The 25,040-nt window shown below is 34.9% G+C and overlaps 1 protein-coding gene across 3 annotated transcripts in view; it reads right to left on the bottom strand.

Annotated features, from left to right (window-relative positions):
• The window catches only part of LOC140157307 (uncharacterized), a 61,196-nt gene that overhangs the window by 270 nt on the left and 35,886 nt on the right, over nucleotides 1-25,040 (bottom strand). For 2 of the 3 annotated variants that reach the window (XM_072180450.1, XM_072180451.1), the window contains exon 5: nucleotides 21,430-24,424. In XM_072180450.1, the coding sequence (XP_072036551.1) occupies nucleotides 22,757-24,238 (1,482 nt within the window). In that variant the 5' untranslated portion in view covers nucleotides 24,239-24,424 and the 3' untranslated portion in view covers nucleotides 21,430-22,756. Of the gene's footprint in view, nucleotides 1-21,429; nucleotides 24,425-25,040 lie in introns of those variants that run through there. The other variant, XR_011859660.1, reaches the window with a different exon arrangement.

The raw sequence follows: 25,040 nt of genomic DNA, 5'->3' as shown, positions 1-25,040 counted from the left end.
CATCTGAAGAGTTAGTCATATATACACCAGGCACAAAAAGAAACTCGTCAGTTATATTCATCCTTGCTGTTCAGTAACTTGATAATTTTGGATTATTCTGAAATATACATTTTGTTCATTGGACTTTGCTTTCTCATTTGACACCCTGCTCGTGAGAAACGAACAAGAATTGACCAAGATATGCGCCTCCAAAGCCTCAAATCCCAAAATCAAAAGTTGCATTTTCAATGGGAACGCATCGTTGTATTGCACACAAGCACCACGGGCCAATCAATAAAGCACACAGTGTAACAGGCACAATTGAATCGTTAAAATTGCAACTTTTCATTTTGGGGTTTGAGAGTTTGGAGGCCCATATCTTGGTCAATTTTTGCTCAATGTTAACAAACAGGGAGTCAAATGAGAAAGAAAAGTCCAATTAACAAAATGTATATTTCAGAATAATCCAAAATTATCAAGTTATTGAACAGCAAGGATGAATATAACTGACGAGTTTCTTTTTGTGCCTGGTGTAGATGTAATGCGCTGTGTGAAAATTACAGTGTTCATCCCCAAATAGATTTTCCCAAAGATTCTTGTAAACATATTTGAATCTCATAAATTTTAACATTTAACACATCTAATAGGATATTAATTTCAACTTTTGTAAAAATCAGATGCTGCTGAGAAAATTAGTTAGTAATTAGTCTCAAATTGTCTACCAATGTCCAATGTATATATCAAGGGAAAAGGACAGTTCAAATATACCCAACAAGTGGTGTCAGAGCTATCTCCAGATAAAAAAAAATGGAGAATGCACCAACAGCCAACAAACCCGCGACCACTTGTGTACTAAGCAGACGTCCTAAACCACTTGAATGTCGGTCCTCCATTATAAACATGGCTGACGTTAGAGTAGGACGGTCACAGTATACCACACATCAAAAGTACTGAGTGTATTTGTTATGTACAGTTTAATATATACAGTAAGCGTCACTACTGATATCTCCAGTAATCACTGAGTGTATTTGCTATCTTCAGTAGATAGCATCAGTGTGTGTATTTGTTATTGTACAAAAGTATCTCTGAGTGTATTTGCTACCTTCAGTAGACAGCATCACTGAGTATATTTGCTATCTACAGTAGACAGCATCACTAAGTGTATTTTCTATTTACAATAAACAGCATCACTCAGAGCAGTTGCTATTTTCAGTAGATAATATATAACTGAGTATTTTACTATAATCAGTTGACAGCATCACTGAGTGTATTTTTATGTACTTTCAGTAGACAGCATCACTGAGTGCATGTGCTACGCTTAGTAAAGGCATCACTGAGTGTCTTTTTCGGTAGATAACATCACAGAGTGTATTTGCTATATTCTGTTGATAGCACCTCTGAGTGCATTTGCTACCTACAGTAGACAGCATCACTGAGTAAATTTGCTATCTACAGTAGACAGCATCACTGAGTAAATTTGCTATCTACAGTAGACAGCATCACTGAGTGAATTTGCTATCTACAGTAGACAGCATCACTGAGTGTATTTGCTATCTACCCGTTCTGACCAGGAACAAGTCGATATTTTGACATTTCATGATTTCATGGGACAATAAAGCTTCAAAATGATACCAAAATTATATAAATACATAGCATCAACACTTTTCAAGATATGGATAATTTTGTAAATGATACCTTGATATCTTTGCCAAACTGCTAATCTGAGTAATGGGCTAATTGGTTTCCTGCTTTACGCAGGATTGAATAAGGATTATCATAGTTCAACTGTCAACCTCTTTTTCATAAGTACTTCTTTCAAGGATTTGAAAGTCCACTCAGTCCTAAGGTCAAATACCATGAAATTATGAATTCCAATTTTTTTATAGGAATATCATCTTTAAAAGCCTGTAACTCAAAAACATGCATAACAACTTGTTCTTGGTTTTGTTGGAGCTTGTCACATTTGCTACCTACAGTAGACAGCATCACTAAGTGTATGTTCTATCTAATATACAGCATCAAGAGAAGTTGCTATCTTCAGTAGATAACATAACCGAGGGTCAGTAGACAGCATCACTGAGTGTATTTTTATGTGCTGTCAGTAGACTACATCACTGAGTGTATTTGCTGCTCTTACATGTAGAAAAGGCATCACTGAGTGTATATGCCATTTTCAGTAGATAACATCACAGAGTATACGAGAGATAAGATTAACTCCAGGTCAGTGGTTCTGGCCATAATGTTGGTTGCTCCAAGGTATGTTTATCTGGTTGACTAGAGTTAAAGCCATATTATAACATTTTCAAACAAAATAGAGCAGCATTTCTTTGCCATAAAATGTTAGCTTTTACTGTCAGATATATCCCCTTTTATTTTTGAGCTGAACTATGGCAAAGCAAAGAAAATTGGAATTTACTACCAGCGCACATGTCGCCAATACATACCACTCCTTCGGTCGTGTTGTGGTACGACCCTTTGTTGTGTATATCACCGTCCCGCACGCCATGTACGTACTGTGTGTTATGAACATCGTATATGTGTTCGACTAATAATTCCATCGTAATAATAAAGCGCCGGTTCCGGCATTTTATTCAAAATCTTGGATTTTGACAAAACTACAGCACCTAGAGTCTTGATTTTTGCAGGGTATATTGGTTTCATAAAGTACAATTTAATCGTGTAAAAACAGAAATTTTAAAAATTCAGTGAGGGCGTCTTCCTCAGCAAATGTTATAATATGGCTTTAATCTTATCTCTCATTTAAGATTCCCAGATGATTGAGAATATTCACAACTTATCACAGAGTGTATGTGCTATCTTCGGTAGACAGCATTTCTGAGTGCATTTGCTACCTTCAGTAGACAGCTTCAATCAGTGTATTTGCTTTCTACAGGAGACAGCATTACTGAGTGTATGTGTTATCTATAGCATCACTGAATGTATCTGCAGTAGTATACAGATAACATCACTGAGCATATTTGCTATCTTCAGTAGACAGCATTGCTAATTGTATTTGCTACATACAGTAGACTGCATCACCGAGTGTATATTCCAGCAAACACAAAACGTTCTAGACATTATCCGCAAAAGGATAAAGGTTGCCAGAAAACGTTTAAATGACAGGTTTTATAAAGAGTATAAAATGTTTTCATAACATTCAAAAACATTTTTTGAAAACTCACAAAAACGTTTCGCAAAATAGCTTACAATAGCATTTTAACAACATTTGTGGGTTTCACGCCATCTATAAAACCCAACAGTTAATGTTATCAAGACGTTTTTACCAATAGCAAAATCCAAAATATAACCGGTTTAAAATGATTTGTTTGCTAAGTTTGTTACCTTCAGTAGACAGCATAACTGTGTGCATTTGCAATAATCAGTAGATATCATCCATGATTGCCATCTTCAGAAGACAGCATCATTGGGTGTTTGCTATCTACAGTAGACAGAATCAGTGAATGTATTTGCTATCTACAGTTGACAGCATCATTGAATGTATTTGTGGTATTCAGTAGACAGCATCACTGAGTGTATTTGCGATATTCAGTTAGTAGAAAGCACCACTAGGTGAATTTGCTATCTATAGTAGACAGCATCACTGGATGTGTTTGCTTTCTTCAGAAGACAGCACTGAGTGCATTCGCTATCTACAATAGATATCACTGAGGGTATTTGCTAATTACAGTATACAGCATCACTGGGCGATTAGCTATCTATAGTAGACAGCAGGCAGGCGGTGCCCCCCGCTCATGATGGTCGTCGGTTCATGAGAGGCCGTCGGTAGATGGAAGGTGTTGGTGAAAAATAATTTGGGTGATCAATGGACTAATATTTTACTTTGATTATGCACGGTGATGAAAGAAAGAATGGAAAATTGTATAAAAAATGTTTAAAAATTGAATTATATACATAAAATTAGTTGTTTTTCGGTTGCTAGCGCCTGATATCATTTTTTTTTTCTTCTTCTTTTTTTTGCTCTACACTTTTTCAAACCATTGAAAACAAATTTGGGGCAACCATTCACAACTTCCGTCGGCAAAAATATTTCCGTCGGTACATTTACAAGTTGTGCCCCCTCGGTTCCAAAATCCTGGCTACGCCACTGACAGCAGGTCCGTAAAAAAAGGCCCATTTGCAAGCATTTTATAGCAAATGAAAAAATAAAGCTGTTTTATGCCTTTTTGGTCAAAAAAGGTCCACACTTTTTCAAAATCTGCAAATCCACATTTGTGATGCAATCAAGCAAAAGCAATGAGTTTCTTGTCAAAATCATTTGAGGTATGGCCAACAAAAGGAGAGGAAACTTTGTAAACTTTGTTTTCTGCCAAGTGAAATAATCATATCCCAGGACCTATAATTCATTTTTAGAGCATTCTCAGCATATTCTGGAAAAGATTTTTCACAATCATGATATTTAATTAAAAAATTACACATAATTTAAGGGAACAAACCAAAAGATCAACATAACTATTCTGAAGTCGGAAATAATGATTTTGATAATTGCTCATATCTTTTGAACTAGTTTGAATCCATGGGTTTTCTGCAACTTGTAGCTTTGGACATGCTTGTTACTGTAATATTAGTGAATGAAGGCACACGGAGACACATATAAATGTAATATAAGTATCAGAACTTCAGTTTGGTTTTATTCTCTTTGGCGGCCATACTCCAATCTGCCCCGAGTGTTGCCAGTTGATGTGACACGAGTGTGTGTGTGTGTGTTGCTGTTGCTATGTTGATACTAGATTCAGAGGATATTAAAAGAGTATTTTGTGATCCTAGCATTCTCTATTTATGTCATTTTTCATTAGATATCCACGAAAAAACCTATTCCCAAAATGTCAGTTGATTCCGATTTTGCGTTCGTGAGTTATGCATGATTATGTGTATTACACTGCTCCATAGACAATGCATTGTAATTTCGTTCTGGTGCACCAGAACGAAATTCAAATTTCACGATATCTTTGCTAAACGAATTAATCTGCAAGAAATATTTTGTACATAAACATTATGTAGCCAGAGGTCTCCAGTGATATAAAAATCTCAACTTTTTTTGAGAAAAGTGGGGGGATGAGGCTGTGGATCACGAAATGCCCTTTTAAGTTACTATCCAATAAGAAACTGAAAATTGAATATTACTGACTTCAGACTGATTTTGCTTGATCACACACAAAATAATTCTTAACATCCACAACAAACTAATTTCATTTCTCATCTATCTTTTGTCTTTATTTGTTTATGTTGAATACATTGGCAAGTGTTACAAATTTGCCTGTCTACATGTGACAATCTGATCCCTTGAGACAAAATAATGTTTGCAATAATTATATTATATTGAGATATATCAGGTCATGTCAAATACACTATTTCAGATATACTCAAACATATAAAAAGAGGATGCTAGAATTGATATTTATGTAAAAACCATGTTGAACTTTCCAATTATTGAAAGTTTCTTCAAATGCCACACTCAATATAGTCACCTGTTGTGAAAAAATGAAGTCAATCACATCAACCGTTTAATTTTTATGAGTCCTTTTGCTACAATACCCAATTTCATTATTTGTCTACGAGGTACCATGTATTTTGAATGAGAGCACACAATGCATGATAAAGGCACCAGCTCTGAAACGGACTTTAAGGTTGATTTTTGCGTCATTTTAATTTCATTTTTCTGTTCAAACAAACTTTCTAACATTCTTTTAAGTGCTTCATACCTCACTCGACTCCATCTCCAATTTTTAAAATCCCAATATGTCCAACTTAATACTGGATATTTTAAAATTCACTCCGCATTTCACTTCGACATTTGAAAAAAAACGCCAACAAATGTGTACGTTTTTGATAGAGAATAAACATCTTTAAAGTAGAGGTAAAATGAAAATAACAACAAATAATGTTTCTTTTCCTTAAACAAGACCAAGGACAATAACAATTTGGGTGCTCCATTTTATTTCAATGCAAATGAGGTTAAGAAAATAGAAGTTGTTCCAAATCTACCTTACACAGAATGGGCTGATATTTAAATTTTAGATGTTTCTTCGACATGCATTAAAATTGGGTATTGCTATAAAATGTGTCATAAAAACAAAATGGTAAATGCTAATTCCTTGTTTTTTTCACACAAGGTCACTTATGAAAATATCATTTATAAAATGTTTTAAAGCCTAGTTAAATCAGTTCTTAAATAAAAATGGATTCTTTTCTCTATTGTACTTTTTTTTACTCACCCTGTGTTTTCAGGTTAATTCGGGAGGGACAGAACAGAATATATCAAGTCAGCCTCTTTTGGACCCTGTTTGCTCTTGTGACAAATGTTTCATTTACTGGGGTGATGCCCCCTTGAAATGACTCCTTAGTTTAATGTTTAGTTCTGATGTGTATTGCAAGATTATTGGATCTTGAGAAGTACTTCTGACAATGTTCACACTGATACGGTTTCTCTTTTGTATGCAATTTGATGTGGTTCCTATGACCACTAAGATCGGCAAAACATTTCTGACAATACTCACACTGATGTGGCTTCTCTTTTGTGTGTGTTCTAATGTGGATATTTAGAACATCTTTTCTTGTGAAGCATTTTTGACAATACTCACACTTATGGGGTTTCTCTTTGGAGTGAGTTCTGACATGTCTATTAAGATCACTGTGAGTTGCAAAGCATTTCTTACAATGATCACACTGATACGGTTTCTCTTTGGCATGAATTGTTCCGACATGCCTACTATGAGTTGTTTTGACATGTCTGTTAAGATCCCGCAAGTTGCAAAGCATTTCTCACAATGATTACACTGATATGGTTTCTCTATTGTATGGGATGTTCTGACATGTCGATTAAGATCAGTGCGTCTTAAAAAGCATTTCTGACAATGATCACATTGATATGGTTTCTCTTTGGTGTGTGTTCTAATGTGAATATTTAGAACATCTTTTCTTGTGAAGCATTTCTGACAATGAACACACTGATATGGTTTCTCTTTTGTATGAGTTCTTCTGACATGTCTATTAAGTTCACTGCGAGTTGCAAAGCATTTCCATATACATTGATCACACTGATATGGCTTCTCTATTGTATGAGTTGTTTTGACATGTCTATCAAGATTATTGTGTGCTGTAAAGCATTTCTTACAATGGTCACACTGATATGGCTTCTCTTTGGTGTGTGTTCTAATGTGGATTTTTAGAACATCTTTTCTTGTGAAGCATTTCTGACAATGATCACACTGATATGGTTTCTCTTTTGTATGAGTTCTTCTGACATGTCTATTAAGTTCACTGCGAGTTGCAAAGCATTTCCGTATACATTGATCACACTGATATGGCTTCTCTATTGTATGAGTTGTTTTGACATGTCTATCAAGATTATTGTGTGTTGTAAAGCATTTCTTACAATGATCACACTGATACGGCTTCTCTTTGGTGTGTGCTCTAATGTGGATTTTTAGAACGCCATAACTTTTGAAGCATTTCTGACAATACTCACATTGATAAAGATTCTCTTCATTGGTGTGAGTTTTAATGTGCATTGTCAAATTATATCTATGATCAAAGGTTGTTTGACAAATCACACATTGAAAGAGTTTTTCATTAGTTTTAGTCCTTATGGTATTTGGAGCATCAACTTCCGTGAAACAAAAGCTTTTATATTGAGATATTATCGTCTTGTCTTTTTTTGTATGTCTTTGAAGATTACCATCATCTATAGTGAATTTTTGACAAAACTTTTTCTTTTGATATTCCCGGTGATATTTGAGCATATGTCTGTTCACATGAGATTTCAATTTTTCCAAAGAATAGAAGTTACTTTTACAATATATACAAGTTAATGGTTTTAAACTTCTCCCTTTCATTGTTTTTTTTTTTTTTTTTCATGATCTGTATAGTGGACTTTCATTTAATACAATCAACAATAAAAGATGCAGTTTTAGTCATACACCTTGAACCCACCATGCATAAGAAGGAACCACGATCAGGCTTCAAGATAATCCACACAGGCTTCTAATTGAAATCATCCAAGCAGTACTTAAGGTTTCTACTGAAGATGACTGGATCAAAATATCTGAAAATGCAGAGAAGAAAATAAAGTTATAATCTGAGGCCGACCAGATAGAAAATGCAATACTGCGCAGGTCATCAATCGATCACGCCGTGGCCTTTGCTCTGACGTCAGACACAAACCCGAATGCAATTATTGCATTCGGAATGCATTCGTATCTTACCATTGTGGTAGTGATGTGGCATTTTGTTGTATTTTGCATTTGAATGCATTCGAATGCAAGACCACAAATTTTTTAAATCCTTTCGAATGCAATATATACATTTTTGTGGTATTTTTGCATTCAGATCTGACAACTAAGGACTAAGACTATTTTCAACAAAAATCTTTGCATTTGCATTCGGTTGCATTCTAATCCAACCACAAATGATGATCACATGATCATCACATGTTTTTTTCAAATTATGCTACAAAAGTGGCAATTGATACTGGTAGTTATAGTCTCCACTAGCTTCCTGGTTGTATGGATGTGAGCTGCTGGTATTGTGATATTACCACAGGAACTGTTTGTTTTTTTGTGAATAAAATACACACCAAGGCTCTGGACTATATTTAGATCAATGTGCAGTATTAGTATAGGAAATGGTATTAATTGTAACAGTACTCCAAGAGGAGAATATTCATGAATCTAACAATTAAGGTAAGCATATAAGCTTATATAAATGGTCATTGTGGCATTACTGGCATATACATTTGTAGTTATGGGTTTCTGTTGAAATTTACAGTTTTGTAAATTATGCCAGATGTAATCCAGGTGTATGTTCTACATGTATGTATCTCTGACGTATACAAGCAAGGAATTAGTGAGAATTTGTACACTTTATAGTTCTTTGGGGCTGTGCAATATAATTATGAGCCCTGGTGGTAGGGTAAAATGGGGGGGTAAGAAAGTTTTGGCGAGCTGAAAGAAGGGGGAACGTAAGCAAGAGGGGGGCAAGGAAAAGGGGAGCAATTTTTGGCACACATTTATGGAGTGCCTTTTGAATAAAACGCTTGGAAACGCTTAAATATGCCAATGTTCCTGCTAGCTGTGCTCGACCATTAATTAATAAGGTTTGCAAATTGGGATCCCAAAAATTTGGCATGATGTGCAAGGAGGGGCAAAGATTTTTTGGCAGGCCGAGGGGGGAGCAAGTAATTTTTGGCAGGACGAGAGGGGGGAGCAAGCCATTTTTGGAGCGCTGTTTGGAATTTTACCCCCTGGGGGCTCATAATTATTGCACAGCCCCTTACTAAAACATTTTGTAGATAATGTACGTACGGCCTCCATGCGTGATTGCCACACAGTGTGCGACGGACGAGGGCACGGAGGATCACCATACAGTGTTTGGCAATTAAACCTCCCACAGCCGAGGATTGCCAGACAGTGTGCAGGAATCCCATTAAGGCTCGGAGGATCACCACATGTGTGCGGCAGACAATTGCCACACAGTGTGCTGGAATCCTTAAGGGCTTGGTGGATCGCCACACAGTGTGTGGCTAACCTCCAACATCGGATCGCCAGAATTTCCAAGACATACCCCTATGTATAATCTTCCATAATCCATACTCAATTGTTAATTGTTTAATTGTATTTATCATAAATGTGAAAATCATGTGTAAATGAATTGTATTGCAAATGGGATTAATGGGTGGCCCCATTTGAAATCTACACCTCGTATGGGAGATCATGGTATATGTCTCTTCCATACGGGATTTATGGATTTCAACTGGAATCACCCTTTGCAAAAATGTTAAATTTTATTTGAAGTGAAATAGATAAGAGAATACATGTAGGATCAACAAATATAGTAGATCTTGAGTGTCTTAAAAGCAGGCTGGGGTGATTGTTAAAAATAATAGATATTGATTAATTTTTTTATCAATATTGATTAATTTTTTAATCAATATTGATTAATTTTTTAATCAATTATTTTTGATTAATCAAAATATCACCCAAGCCTGCTTTAAAGCATCAAGCAAACGTATGCACGAAACAAGGTTAAGCTTTTTCTCAATCTTATCAAATGCACATGAATGCAACAGGAGACTTAATCCAATTATTGTGGTATTAGCATCTGCTTCAAATGCATTCCGAATGCATTATTCGAATGCATTCCGAATGCATTATCCGAATGCATTCCGAATGCATTATCCGAATGCAAATAAAACTTTACTGAAAAGTTTACTTAAGAAAATGTGGCAGAAAGTTAGGTTTAAGTAAAAACTGCCAGGGGTCCAGCCACATGGACAAACAAGGTCAAACATGTGATTTGACCAGAGCCAAAAGATCAAATTAGGGGATTAGATTACCTAACTGATAGAGGGCAGGAATTAATACCAAAGGGTAGTGCCAGCCAGGGTTAAACATTAATTTAGAGAAGTAAAAATTTTACTACAATTGTTTTGAAGGAGTGTGCATCATACTATCTTGTAACAGTTTAAATAGATTAAATCTCCGAGTGATTTCACCATCCAATCAAGTATGTGTTACTTCTAAAGAACAGCCAAATGGCACATGTTGCATGTTTGGAATGCAATTTCAAAGTCTTTTAGAACTCAATCTTTTTTTCAATTGGAAAGGATTTGTCCCCCACCGATCAGAAAAATATTAAGAAACAATGAAAAAACCATCCTTTCCACTGTATATTAAATCGGAAATAATTTGCTCTAACTGCAATTGCTAAAAGAGTAACATGAGAGAGTCGATCCTTTTGATTGGTAAAAAATACAATTTACAAATCATTTTGTCGGTCGCAACACACAGTGGCGTAGAGCGATTTTCCATTTCACATAGTGGCGTATAAGTTTAGAGCTAGCTATTTTAGTATAATAGCTGTTCCTTGTTAACTATATATTAAAAGATACAGTTTAATAGTTTGAACCTTAAATTTCAATTTCAAATGGAATTTGGACACTGAGAGATAACAGTGGAGTATCGACTCCGTTACTAGTAGTGTATCCTTCAAAAACGATTTGCTCGGAAACGTATTTTGTCCTTCACGTTCGCCGCGCCACTATGTGTTGTGACCGACGATTTGATTGAATATACTGAAAAACTGCAATTGGCAAAAGATTAAAAAATATTTTTGATAGAATATTCAATCAGCAAATTTAAGAGCCCAGGACTTTTATTGCAGGGATGTAAGTATTAAGTAAGCCTTAAGAAGAAAACCTGAAAAAAAACCCTGAAAAAAGCACATAAATTTGGGCTAATAAGCCCCAAAACAGGCTGAAAATAAAAGAAATTGCGTAAATCTGGATTACAAAAAAACCTGAATTCTGTAAAAATACAGAAAACTTACATCCCTCTTATTGTATACAATCAACACAGAACATGTCATAGAAAGTCAGGGTTAGAATTGATCCACAGTCCACAGATCAATTCTGTCAAAGGTTCTTATAAAATGATTTATGTGAATCAAAGCTGATTCTTTTGTAAATGTCAGAATCTCAAGCAGTAGAAACTTTTGCAAGACTTCAAAACATTCCTTTGCAAGAATCATGATTGCTTCTAGCATTGTGTGGCAAAATTCTAGCCCTGCATGATTGTATGCACCTGTCTAGCCCTAGAACTCTGGCCATAGTATCCGTTTTTACTTCCACTAAGGCCAGAGGCACTTACATTGAAAAAATTGTTGGGGATGCTTGAATTATGATCCAGTACAAAAAATGAAAGCATTTCAATGCTTGATCGAACCAAATACAAATGTGTGTCAGGTCACTAATTAACATGATGATAAAACCCATTGGGAACACACAATCGCCGGTCATTTCTAAAGATGCATTTATACTCAGTCGCTTTTGCAGAAACCTGAATCGCATGCATGATCAGTGTACTAAATCGCCGTCGTATTTGCCTGCTGAGCATGCGCATGATTCGCTGTTTTTCAAAAGCGACACATAGGCCTATATTGACACCCGCTGTCGGTCAACATTCCCTAGAATTGCACACATAACTTGCGCAGTTAACGACAATGATTCAGTCTGATGATGAGTAACCCATGGGTATAAACACAGCTTTACACAATGACTAATTTACATAGGCACAAAAGACCGTGTTCATGTACAGTTATTCAGCCAAACATATGGCAGAGTAGGTCCCGGATGTTTGGTACATGTTCCTATCTCCGCAGGGTTATACCTTTCCAACAAGGAAAGAGATACGAAAAGCGAACATCTACACCTGTCCCTGAACTCACCGTGGATTAGAAGTACTGGTAGCAACATCAGGCTTCAAGACAACCCACACAGACTGCCAGTTGAAATTATTCTATCACTGACGATCACTGTAAATAAGAAAAATAAATTATCCTCAAATCCTGGGCTGTACATAAACTGTGATGGCCTGAATAATATAAGCTGACTATATATAACATTAATAACATATTACAATATAAACCATAAAAACCATATAGTTAGTATAACTGCACACAGAAAATTTTTTACACAGGTTATGTAAAAAATATACATAACATTAGGTAGCATATGAACTCCCAAACAAATAGGTATTTTTTACATAACCATGAATTATGTAAAAATAACATAGCAGATAAGTAAAAAAATACTATGGCTATTAAGTAAAATATTTACATAACTTTTATGTGGAATTTTTTACCTCAGCTATTAGGTATTTTACTACATATTTGTTATGTATTTTTTACACAACTTATGTAAAACATACATAACATTTATGTAGCATATGAACCCCATAACAAATAGGTATTTTTCACACAACCTTGAATTTGTAAAAAACATACCAGTTAAGCAAAGAAAGTACTTCATTATTGGGTAGAATGGGGGTTTTCGTTCTTTCTTTCTTTCTTTCTGTTTTATTTTATGCTGAAACATAATTCATGATAGATTTGAAGTCATCAGATCTTGGTCAACTGTCAGATTCGTTCAACAATACAATTTCATGCATGAAATATTTTATTTTATTTTTGTTTTCCTTGTTATCAGTTCAACCCGCTATCTAGTGAATGTTCAATGTAATGTGTAAAGCATTTCTCTCTCGCATGTATTACATGTACGATACAATGCTATAATAATACAATAAGCCACTGAAATGCTTCAAGCCTAATTCCCATATTTGGTAGGCCTACTGTAGGACTACCTACCAAAGTCATTTCAATGCATTATCACGTCTACATCGTATTACATCGCTATCTATCTCAACACACACATTGCTATGTACCATGTATACACGCAGTGTCCGGCGCAGTATACAGTACGCATAGTATCGTACTGTAATGAATATCGTAAAGCACGTAATCATGATCGCGACAATACGTGCGCTGCAATGTCAATTCCAATGTTGATAAATCTAGTAAATGAACCCATAAATAGCCATTTTTAATGTCTCAAAGATATCCATACATGAGCTTATCGAGCGAATCTCCAGTTTGGTTCCAACTTATGACTTCGAAACCTACCTATTTGAATGATGTTTCAGGAGGCATGCGCTACACGATCACATACACATCGTGTCCGCCATGATTGCTTTCGGTCCGCGCTATATTCTTACCTGAAATAGGTAAAAACTACATAAACTCGGCAAAATATCTGGCCAATGTATGTTTTGCCTTTCGAATAGGTGCATTTTAAAATTACATAACAACTGGTAAAACATTTTGATGAAATTTTACTTAACCTGTGTAAAAAATTGTCGAAATTATACACAACATCATTATACTTGGTATTTTTTTACATAATGAAGGTCCGATTTTTCTGTGTGTGCATTATAGCTTTGTAAGTCAACATCTGAAGAGTTTGTCATAAGTAGCATAGGCATAGATCATGTACATAAGGCCCAGTGCAAAAATTACAGTGTGATCATATCTCCAAATAAATTTTCCTATTTACATTTTGTGGATTCTAGTAAAAATATTTGAATTAATCTTAAAGCTTTTTAACATTACATCTAATATAGTAATTTCAACATTTTACAAGAAACAATTGTTGATAAGAAAATTAAGTTAATAATTATAGTCTCAAATATTCTACCAATGTACATAACAACAGAAAAGGACAGTTCGGACATTTCCAATCTGTTACAATTACAAATTTAACAAGTAGTGTCAGTTCCAACTCCAGATAAACAATTGGAGAATGTACCAACAGCCAACAAGGTAATCATACCCATGACCATCTGTGTGCTAGGCAGACATCCTTACCACTTGAATACAAACATGGCTTAGCCTGAAACTGAAGCTAGAGTATACCACACATTTACAGCACTACTGAGTGTATCTGCTACCTACAGTAGACAGAATCACTGAGTGTATTTGCTACCTACAATAGACAGCACTATCTGTATAGGAAAATCAGTAACCGTTAAAACATAAGAAAAAATAAAATAGAGTGTATTTGCTATATAGAGATAACATCACCGAGTGAGTGTATTTGCTATCTTCTGTAGAAGCTTGTAGACAGCTTGCTGAGTATATTTGCTACCTACATGTACAGTAGACAGCATCACTGAGTGTATTTCCCAGCACACACAAATCATTTTTGACATTATCCGTAAAAGGATAAAGGGTGAGAAAATGTTTAAATGCTGGGTAATAAAAATTACTGCTAATATGCTAACATGTTATCTAAGTGTTGACGAAATATTTGGCAATTTTGCACAAATATCTTATAATAGCATTTTGACATTATAGTAGTTTTTCATACAAAACGTTTAATAGCATTTTCACGACCTTTATAAACCCAACATTCAATGTTATTAAAACATTTTTACAAAAAACAAAACCCAGAATATAACCTGTTTTTAAAAAACATTTTGTTTGCTGAGTTTGCTATTTTCAGTAGACAACATAACTGAGTGCATTTGCAATAAATAGTAGACAGCATCACTGAGTGTATTTGCTATCTACAGTAGACAGCATCACTGAATGTATTTGCTATCTACAGTAGACAGCATCACAGAGTGTATTTGCTATCTACAGTACACAGCATCACTGAATGTATTTGCTATCTACAGTAGACAGCATCACTGAATGTATTTGCTATCTACAGTAGACAGCATCACTGAATGTATAATTTGCTATCTACAGTAGACAGCATCACTGAGTGTATTTGCTTTTCTACAGTAGACAGCATCACTGAATGTATTTGCTATCTGGGCTAATTCACAATCAGGGTACACAAGTGGGTTTCACGAGGGTGCAAAATCGGAGTATCTTAATGTGATTGTTTTAAATGTTAAAGTGGTTTAAATATATCAAATTTTCAAGTTCTAACAATTATTTAGCCACTTAACCACTATTGTTTTTCAAATATTATTTTTTAATTGGCTATGTGAAGGAATAATGGCCAAATACCAAAGTTTACAAACAGCATCACAATGATTTGATACTGCCTTTTTTCAACTCCAAAGTTGTCTAATATTATTGCTGACAAATATAGCTTTCAAATGATATACAGATTGTATACTATGTAAACATCAATTTTTCGCAGAATCATGAAAACTGATGGAAATGGTTCAAATATTGAATTTGACTGAGAGAAGTTACTTGCAAGTTTACCAAAACAAGTAAAATCTACACAAATATGCATTTACATGAAGCAGTGGGTTAGTATCTTGTCTCATGTCAAGTTTGGCGGTCATGCTACTTAGCGTTTTTGAGATATGAAGGAAAATGTGTCAAAAAATGTCCCCTCCTTTACATATTTTTGTTGACTATTTGAAGCATAAAATCAAAATAGTAACATTGACCAAGTGGATTTTGCTATTTTTATGTCTGCTTGTGTCCAACCCATCTTCTTAGGTTCACTTTTCTTTAGTTCAAACTAAGACAATTCTATTATTTTAATCAAATGCAAAAACCATTGATCGTAAAGGAAGGGACACATTTTTTTGGACAGGCTGAAATCTTAAAATTGGAATTGCAAATTATTTCTCCAAAAATCACACTTAATTATCATCAGCAGTTCCTATTATGAAATTTAACTACTTTTCACCACTCTATCAGTGTGGGAATATATAAAATTAGACAAAATCATGATTTTGTACTATCAAGCGTAAAGTAGGGGACATTTTTGGATGTGGCAAAAGAAAAAATCTATAGTGAATTTCAAAAATTGGTTCTTATTCCTACAATGGTTGCACCTTGAGCTATTAAAAATGTAATTTAAAAACATGCTGTAAAGGAGGGGACATGGTTTTTTTGACATCACTTGGTAACACTCGTCCCCACTCCGCCACTTGATGTACAATCATGATTTTTGATACTTTGGATTACAGGACACACATGAAACTTTTCACCCATTCTGCACAATTTGAAAGGGTTTTAAATTGATTTATAGTACTTCATAAAATCAAATGTAAAGGACATTATTTTAGAGATTTTTGACAAATCTTTCTTTGGGTCGCATTTTTTCTGTAATTCAAATATGCAAATGATTTTAATTTCAAAACTTAGGTGCATATAACTACATTTAGAAATGTCACCCAGTAGTAAATTTAGAATTCCTTTACTATATAAATTACAGCTTTCAAAATGTGCTTTTTGAAGATGAAACATCAAAATGTCAAAAAAAGTGAACTTTTCACCATATAATGAAAAAACTAAGGCATTTGTGTGATTTCTTTTATGTGTGATTTTAAGGGGAGTAGACATACTTCATTTATAAATTAAAAGAAATCCTTCAGCTTCTTTCATTAGGCAGCAGGATGCTAAGAAACATGGATTTTGAAATATGTACCCTCCTTGTGAAACAGCCCATCTACAGTAGACAGCATATCACTGAATGTATTTGCTATCTACAGTAGACAGCATTACTGAATGTATTTGCTATCTTCAGCAGACAGCATCACTGAGTGTATTTGCTATCTTCAGTAGACAGCATCACTGAGCGTATTTGCTGTCTTCAATATACAGCATGACTGAGTGTATTTGCTATCTTCAGTAGACAACATCACTGAGTGCATTTGCTATCTTCAGTAGACAGCATGACTGAGTGTATTTGCTATCTTCAGTAGACAGCATCACTGAGTGCATTTGCTATCTTCAGTAGACAGCATCACTGAGTGCATTTGCTATCTTCAGTAGACAGCATGACTGAGTGTATTTGCTATCTTCAGTAGACAGCATCACTGAGTGCATTTGCTATCTTCAGTAGACAGCATCACTGAGTGCATTTGCTATCTTCAGTAGACAGCATGACTGAGTGTATTTGCTATCTTCAGTAGACAGCATCACTGAGTGCATTTGCTATCTTCAGTAGACAGCATCACTGAGTGTATTTGCTATCTTCAGTAGACAGCATCACTGAGTGCATTTGCTATCTTCAGTAGACAGCATCACTGAGTGTATTTGCTATCTTCAGTAGACAGCATCACTGAGTGCATTTGCTATCTTCAGTAGACAGCATCACTGAGTGTATTTGCTATCTTCAGTAGACAGCATCACTGAGTGCATTTGCTATCTTCAGTAGACAGCATCACTGAGTGCATTTGCTATCTTCAGTAGACAGCATCACTGAGTGTATTTGCTATCTTCAGTAGACAGCATCACTGAGTGTATTTGCTATCTTCAGTAGACAGCATCACTGAGTGCATTTGCTATCTTCAGTAGACAGCATCACTGAGTGTATTTGCTATCTTCAGTAGACAGCATCACTGAGTGCATTTGCTATCTTCAGTAGACAGCATCACTGAGTGCATTTGCTATCTTCAGTAGACAGCATCACTGAGTGTATTTGCTATCTTCAGTAGACAGCATCACTGAGTGCATTTGCTATCTTCAGTAGACAGCATCACTGAGTGCATTTGCTATCTTCAGTAGACAGCATCACTGAGTGCATTTGCTATCTTCAGTAGACAGCATCACTGAGTGCATTTGCTATCTTCAGTAGACAGCATCACTGAGTGTATTTGCTATCTTCAGTAGACAGCATCACTGAGTGTATTTGCTATCTACAGTAGACAGCATCACTGAGTGTATTTGCTATCTTCAGTAGACAGCATCACTGAGTGCATTTGCTATCTTCAGTAGACAGTATCACTGGGTGTATTTGCTCACTATAGTAAACAGCAGATCCATTTAAAGTAAACCTTTTCAACATCTGCCCCCCATGATGATCACTAAATGTATTTGATTATTCAGGACAGCATCATCGAGTGTATATTCACTATTCATTATAGACTGCATCTCTGACTTTGCTCTATTTAGTCTTCTGAGAAATCATGTAAATTATACATATGAAACTCTAAATTCAGATTCTTATAATTATTTTTTTTTTATTTTTCATCCACAAAACAAAAATACACAATATACAAATATTGACTGCTATGAGAGGCACAGTTAATATTATAGGCCCGAGGTGATGTCAAAACCATGACTGTGCCCGAAGCGAAGCTGAGGGCATAGTCATGGGTTTGACATCACAGAGTCCGAGGGCCTATATTTTTAAACTGTGCCCTGAATACTAAGCAGTCATGACTATGCCCGAAGCGAAGCTGAGGGCATAGTCATGGGTTTGACATCACGGAGTCTGAGGGCCTATATTTTTAAACTGTGTCCTGAATTATACTAAGCAGTCAATATTTGTTTTATATAGCGAATAATATAGATTCTTCTCATTTGATTGGTTCCTGAGCTGATAAGGCCTGCAAGTTTTCAACTGCATAGGACTTTAAGCTTAAAGTCATAATGTACGATCTTATAATATGAATTTGGTTAATTTTTTTCAAACCTGATTTTTTTGCATATTTGTAATGTTTACACATGTCACAACTTGCACCTAAATGGAATCAGCCAAATTTGTTGTGTTTGTAGGTGAACAGAGCAAAGTTTGACATAAAGTCATAATTCAAGAAATTATGACTTTATGTCCGCCCATAAAACTGTGTGTTAAACGGACAAAATAACAAGCAGTGTTTCTTTCACGTTACCTCATTATTTCAGCTCAAAATGGACAGAAACCATTCCCGATCATTATTACTGGTATTATTTCAGCATTTTGAGTATATAATGACAAATTTAAAATTTGAAGGAAATCGTACATTAAGCCCTTAAATGCACAGTGCATGCAAGAGCAAGGGTGCATAATTTGATATCATACCGATTTCATATCACACCACACACTGCCGAGTCCAATTCAGATCGTAGTAATTTGTCTAAAAAGTGACATTTGGCAGGTATAAATCCTTTACATGTAACAGATTGTAAATTACTGCACTCACTACGGCGGAGAAAGGTCGTCATCTGCATGGTCAACAAAAGTTTGGAAAGTTTTTTCAAGCATCTGTATCTCACATTATTTGTGACATATTCATATTGTGTTGCATATGAATGGATAGCTATAATAATACTCCCCTTTACAATGACACCCCATTTGAAACAAGAACATTTTTCACGGCTGAGTACACGCCTTGTGAATGTAGTCGGGTCTCAAACAGAATGACATGCGACAAATCCTTGTTGAATAATGGAATGCCATGCCACAGTAACGTGTAACCAGGTCGGTCAGCAGCATGAGGAGAAGGTGCCTGACTATTGTGGCTGCCTGCAGTTTTTCCACCCGCTATTGAGGTTAGTGGCTAGTGTTGTTTGAGCATAGAATAATGGTCAATTTGGCAAATTCTGTTTGCGACCCCACTACATTCACAAGGCGTGTACTCAGCCGTGAAAAATGTTATTGTTTCAAATGGGGTGTCGTTGTAAAGGGGCGTATTGTAGCTATCCATTGATATGCAACACGGTATGAATATGTCACAAATCATTTGAGATACAGATGCTTGAAAAAACTTTCCAAACTTTTGTTGAGGAGTTTATATATGAGGTATATAATACAATATAAATGCTACTTCTTTTCCTATCCACATTCGTGATGCAATCAAGCAAAAGCAAATAGTTTCTTGTCAAAATCATTTGAGGTATGGCCAACAAAAAGAGGGAAAACTTTTTAAACTTTGTTTTCTGCCAAGTGAAATAATCATATCCCCGGACCTATAATTAATTTTTAGAGCATTCTCAGCATATAGTGGAAAAGATTTTTCACAATCATGATATTTAATTAAAAAATTACACATACTTTTACGGAACAAACCAAAAGATCAACATAACTATTCTGAAGTCGGAAATAATGATTTTGATAATTGCTCATATCTTTTGAACTAGTTTGAATCCTTGGGTTTTCTGCAACTTGTAGCTTTGGACATGCTTGTTACTGTAATATTAGTGAATGAAGGCACACAGAGACACATATAAATGTAATATAAGTATCAGAACTTCAGTTTGGTTTTATTCTCTTTAGCGGTCATACTCCAATCTGCCCCAAGTGTTGCCAGTTGATGTACACGAGTGTGTATGTGTTGCTGTTGCTATGTTGATACTAGATTCAGAGGATATTACAGTTACGATCCAATAAGAAACTGCAAATTGAATATTACTGACTTCAGACTGATTTTGCTTGATCACACAAAAAATAATTCTTAACATCCACAACAAACTAATTTCATTTCTCATCTATCTTTTGTCTTTATTTATTAATGTTGAATACATTGGCAAGTGTTACAAATTTGCCTGTCTACATGTGACAATCTGATCCCTTGAGACAAAATAATGTTTGCAATAATTATATTATATTGAGATATATGTAAAAACAGGGAGAAAAACAAAAATATATACATATCATATTATGGAAATTGATTTAAAAAATCATAAATTACACAGCTTATCGATCTTGTCTGTAATCATGGTAATACAGCTGTATAATCCTTCAATAGATTTCTGTGCTAATCCAATTCCATGCAGTTTTACATAAAGAATAAACCAACTTTGGTCTGAGTCAGACAGGGTCTAATTCTGCATAAAACCGGGCAAAGTTATTTCTATAGATCTGCTGCGCATTCAAATTGCATTGTATTGCATCGTAATTTCATTTGTGTCTATGCTAATTATGTTTACACAACATGAACTCACGTGTTTTCAAGCAAATTCGCCGATAATAGGTGATCAAAAGCGATCGGAATGTTACAAAAGTACAGATCGCATTCAGCTTACTTCATATGAGATGATCTTTGGAAAAATACGGCATAATTTGTCTTGGTGTTTGCGGAATGCCATGCAGTGAAATATTAATACGTTGCAATTAATGATTGACAACTAACAATCGGCGGGTCCTTCGTATCCTCCACTGTCAATTTCTTATCCACTCACTAATCCTCACAAAAGCTTTGTGTTGATTACGTAATGTGTGGAGGCAAATTGCAATAAGTACAATGAAATAATGAGTAGGGCGGGCTCCGCGGCGGGTTTCTTCTTCATCTTACGTAACAGTATTGTTCTCCAAAAAACCCGGAAGCTTGTCATTTGGAGCTCTAGCTGAAATACAGCAAGATAATGTAAGATAGTAAATGTAAACCTGTATTTTAGCTAGAGTATCTCGAGCTAGTCTGAGTGTACTATCAGGTAATGTCAAATACACTATTTCAGATATACTCAAACATATAAAAAGAGGATGCTAGAATCACAAAATACACCTTTAATTATATGGGGGCATTTTAAACATTTAGTTGCTCTTTGATGCATCATTTAGTATGGCAATAATCTTATATTTTCATTTCTTGTTTCTAATATATATACGGTAATAATTTGATGCCTTTTATGTAAATATGCTGTTCTACATTGTATCCTAGACAGATGGGAGAACAGCGCTGGTTACTAATTGTTTGTCCCAGGTTAAAGAATAAATTAATTAATAGTATCAAAATCAAACCCCTCAAAAACCTACAGGGTGAGTCAAAAAAGTGCAATAGAGCAAAGAATTGATATTTATGTAAAAACCATGTTGAACTTTCCAATTATTGAAAGTTTATTCAAATGCCACACTCAATAGTCACCTGTTGTGAAAAAAATGAAGTCAATCACATATACCGTTTCATTTTTATGAGTCCTTTTGCTGCAATACCCAATTTTATTTTTTGTCTACGAGGTACCATGTATTTTGAATGAGAGCACACAATGCATGATAAAGGCACCAGCTCTGAAACTGACTTTAACTTAAATACGGTTGATTTTTGCGTTATTTTAATTTCGTTTTTCTGTTCAAACAAACTTTCTAACATTCCTTTAAGTGCTTCATACCTCACTCGACTCCAATTTTTTAAATCCCAATATGTCCAACTTACTGGATATTTTAAAATTCACTCCGCATTTCATTTCGACATTTGAAAAACCCGCCTACAAATGTGTATGTTTTTGATAGAGAATAAACATCTTTAAAGTAGAGGTAAAATGAAAATAACAACAAATAATGTTAATTTTCCTTAAACAAGACCAAGGACAATAACAATTTGGGTGCTCCATTTTATTTCAATGCCAATGAGGTTAAGAAAATAGAAGTTGTTCCAAATCTACCTTACACAGAATGGGCTGATATTTAAATTTTAGACGTTTCTTGGACAAACATCAAAATTGGGTATTGCTATCAAATGTGTCATAAAAACAATACGGTAAATGCTAATTCCTTGTTTTTTTCACACAAGGTCACTTATGAAAATATCATTTATAAAATGTTTTAAAGCCTAAAAGGTTTAAATCGGTTCTTAAATAAAAATTCTTTTCTCTATTGCACTTTTTTTTTTGACTCACCCTGTATTTTCAGGTTAATTCGAGAGGGACAGAACAGAATATATCAAGTCAGCCTCTTTTGGACCCTGATTGCTCTTGTGACAAATGTTGCATTTACTGGGGTGATGCCCCCTTGAAATGACTCCTTATTAGTTTAATGTTTAGTTCTGATGTGTATTGCAAGATTATTGGATCTTGAGAAGTACTTCTGACAATGTTCACACTGATACGGTTTCTCTTTATTACGCACTTTGATGTGGTTCCTAAGACCACTAAGATCGGCAAAACATTTCTGACAATACTCACACTGATGTGGCTTCTCTTCCGTGTGTATTCTAACGTGGATATTTAGAGTATCTTTTCTTGTGAAGCATTTTTGACAATACTCACACTTATGGGGTTTCTCTTTGGAGTGAGTTCTGACATGTCTATTAAGATCACTTTGAGTTGTAAAGCATTTATCACAATGATTACACTGATATGGTTTCTCTTTTGAATGAAATCTGACATGTCTATCAAGTTCACTGCATCTTGGAAAGCATTTCTTACAATGATCACACTGATATGGTTTCTCTTTTGAATGAGTTCTGACATGTCTATCAAGTTCACTGCGTCTTGGAAAGCATTTCTTACAATGATCACACTGATATGGTTTCTCTTTGGCATGAATTGTTCCGACCTGTCTACTATGAGTTGTTTTGACATGTCTGTTAAGATCACTGCAAGTTGCGAAGCATTTCTCACAATGATTACACTGATATGGTTTCTCTATTGTATGGGATGTTCTGACATGTCGATTAAGATCACTGCATCTTCCAAAGCATTTCTTACAATTATCACACTGATATGGTTTCTCTACATGAGCTGTTCTGACATGTCTACTTAGATTACCGTGAGTTATAAAGCATTTCTGACAATGATCACATTGATATGGTTTCTCTTTGGTGTGTGTTCTGATGTGAATATTTAGAACATCTTTTCTTGTGAAGCATTTCTGACAATGATCACACTGATATGGTTTCTCTTTTGTATGAGTTCTTCTGACATGTCTATTAAGTTCACTGCGAGTTGCAAAGCATTTCCGTATACATTGATCACACTGATATGGCTTCTCTATTGTATGAGTTATTTTGACATGCCTATCAAGATTATTGTGTGTTGTAAAGCATTTCTTACAATGGTCACACTGATATGGCTTCTCTTTGGTGTGTGTTCTAATGTGGATTTTTAGAACACCATAACTTTTGAAGTATTTCTGACAATACTCACATTGATAAAGATTCTCTTCATTGGTGTGAGTTTTAATGTGCCTTGTCAAATTATATTTATGATAAAAGGTTGTTTGACAAATCACACATTGAAAGATGTTTTCTTTAGTTTTAGTCCTTATGGTATTTGGAACATCAACTTGCGTGAAACAAAAGCTTTTATATTGAGATGTTATCTTCTTGTCTTTTTTTGTATGTCTTTGAAGATTACCATCATCTATAGTGAATTTTTGACAAAACGTTTTCTTTTGATATTCCTGGTGATATTTGAGCATATGTCTGTTCACATGAGATTTCAATTTTTCTAAAGAATAGAAGTTACTTTTACAAAATATACAAGTAAATGGTTTTAAACTTCTCACTTTCATTGTTTTTTTCTTTCATGAGTCTGTATAGTGGACTTTCATTTAATACACCCAACAATAAAAGATGCAGTGTTAGTCATACACCTTGAACCCACCATGCATAAGTAGGAACCACGATCACGCTTCAAGACGATCCACACAGGCTTCTAGTTGTTATTATCCAAGCAGAAGATGACTGGATCAAAATATCTGAAAATGCAGAGAAGAAAAAGAAGTGATAATCTGAGGCCGAATTAAAAAAGACTAGGCTACCTCTGCCATCCTGACAACCAGATAGAAAATGCCATACTGTGCAGGTCATCAATCGATCACGCCACGGCCTTTGCCCTGACATCAGACACAAACTACAGTATTTTAAATTCAGTCTCAGATTATAGTCACTCATTAGTGTCAAATTATCCACCAATAAAGAGTTAATTGTTATTGGTTGTACACTTGGCAGGTGGTGAATTATTACTGGCCTGACTTTTAATAGTAGCAGATTCAAATCTTGCTTCCATTGTTTTGAAGGAGTGCCCATCATACAATCTTGTAACAGTCTAAATAGATTAACTCTCTGAGTGATTTCACCATCTATATAATCAATATGTTTGTTTGTTTGTTTTATTTCTTCTTTAACCTGGGACACTCAATCAGTTGAAAACACAATTAATCATCTGTTCTTCCTTGAGGATCAGGGATCAATACAACATTTACATAATATAATTATTAAGGTTTTAAAAATACTAAATACATGATAATATTGCAAATTTAGATAAATAGATAATATTAAAACACGATGAAAAAACATCCTTGCCACTTTTCA

This window comes from Amphiura filiformis, chromosome 7 (assembly GCF_039555335.1).
Source record: "Amphiura filiformis chromosome 7, Afil_fr2py, whole genome shotgun sequence".
Taxonomy (NCBI): domain Eukaryota; kingdom Metazoa; phylum Echinodermata; class Ophiuroidea; order Amphilepidida; family Amphiuridae; genus Amphiura; species Amphiura filiformis.
Note: the sequence above shows the minus strand (reverse complement) of the source record. Positions and strands in the feature narration are given on the sequence as shown.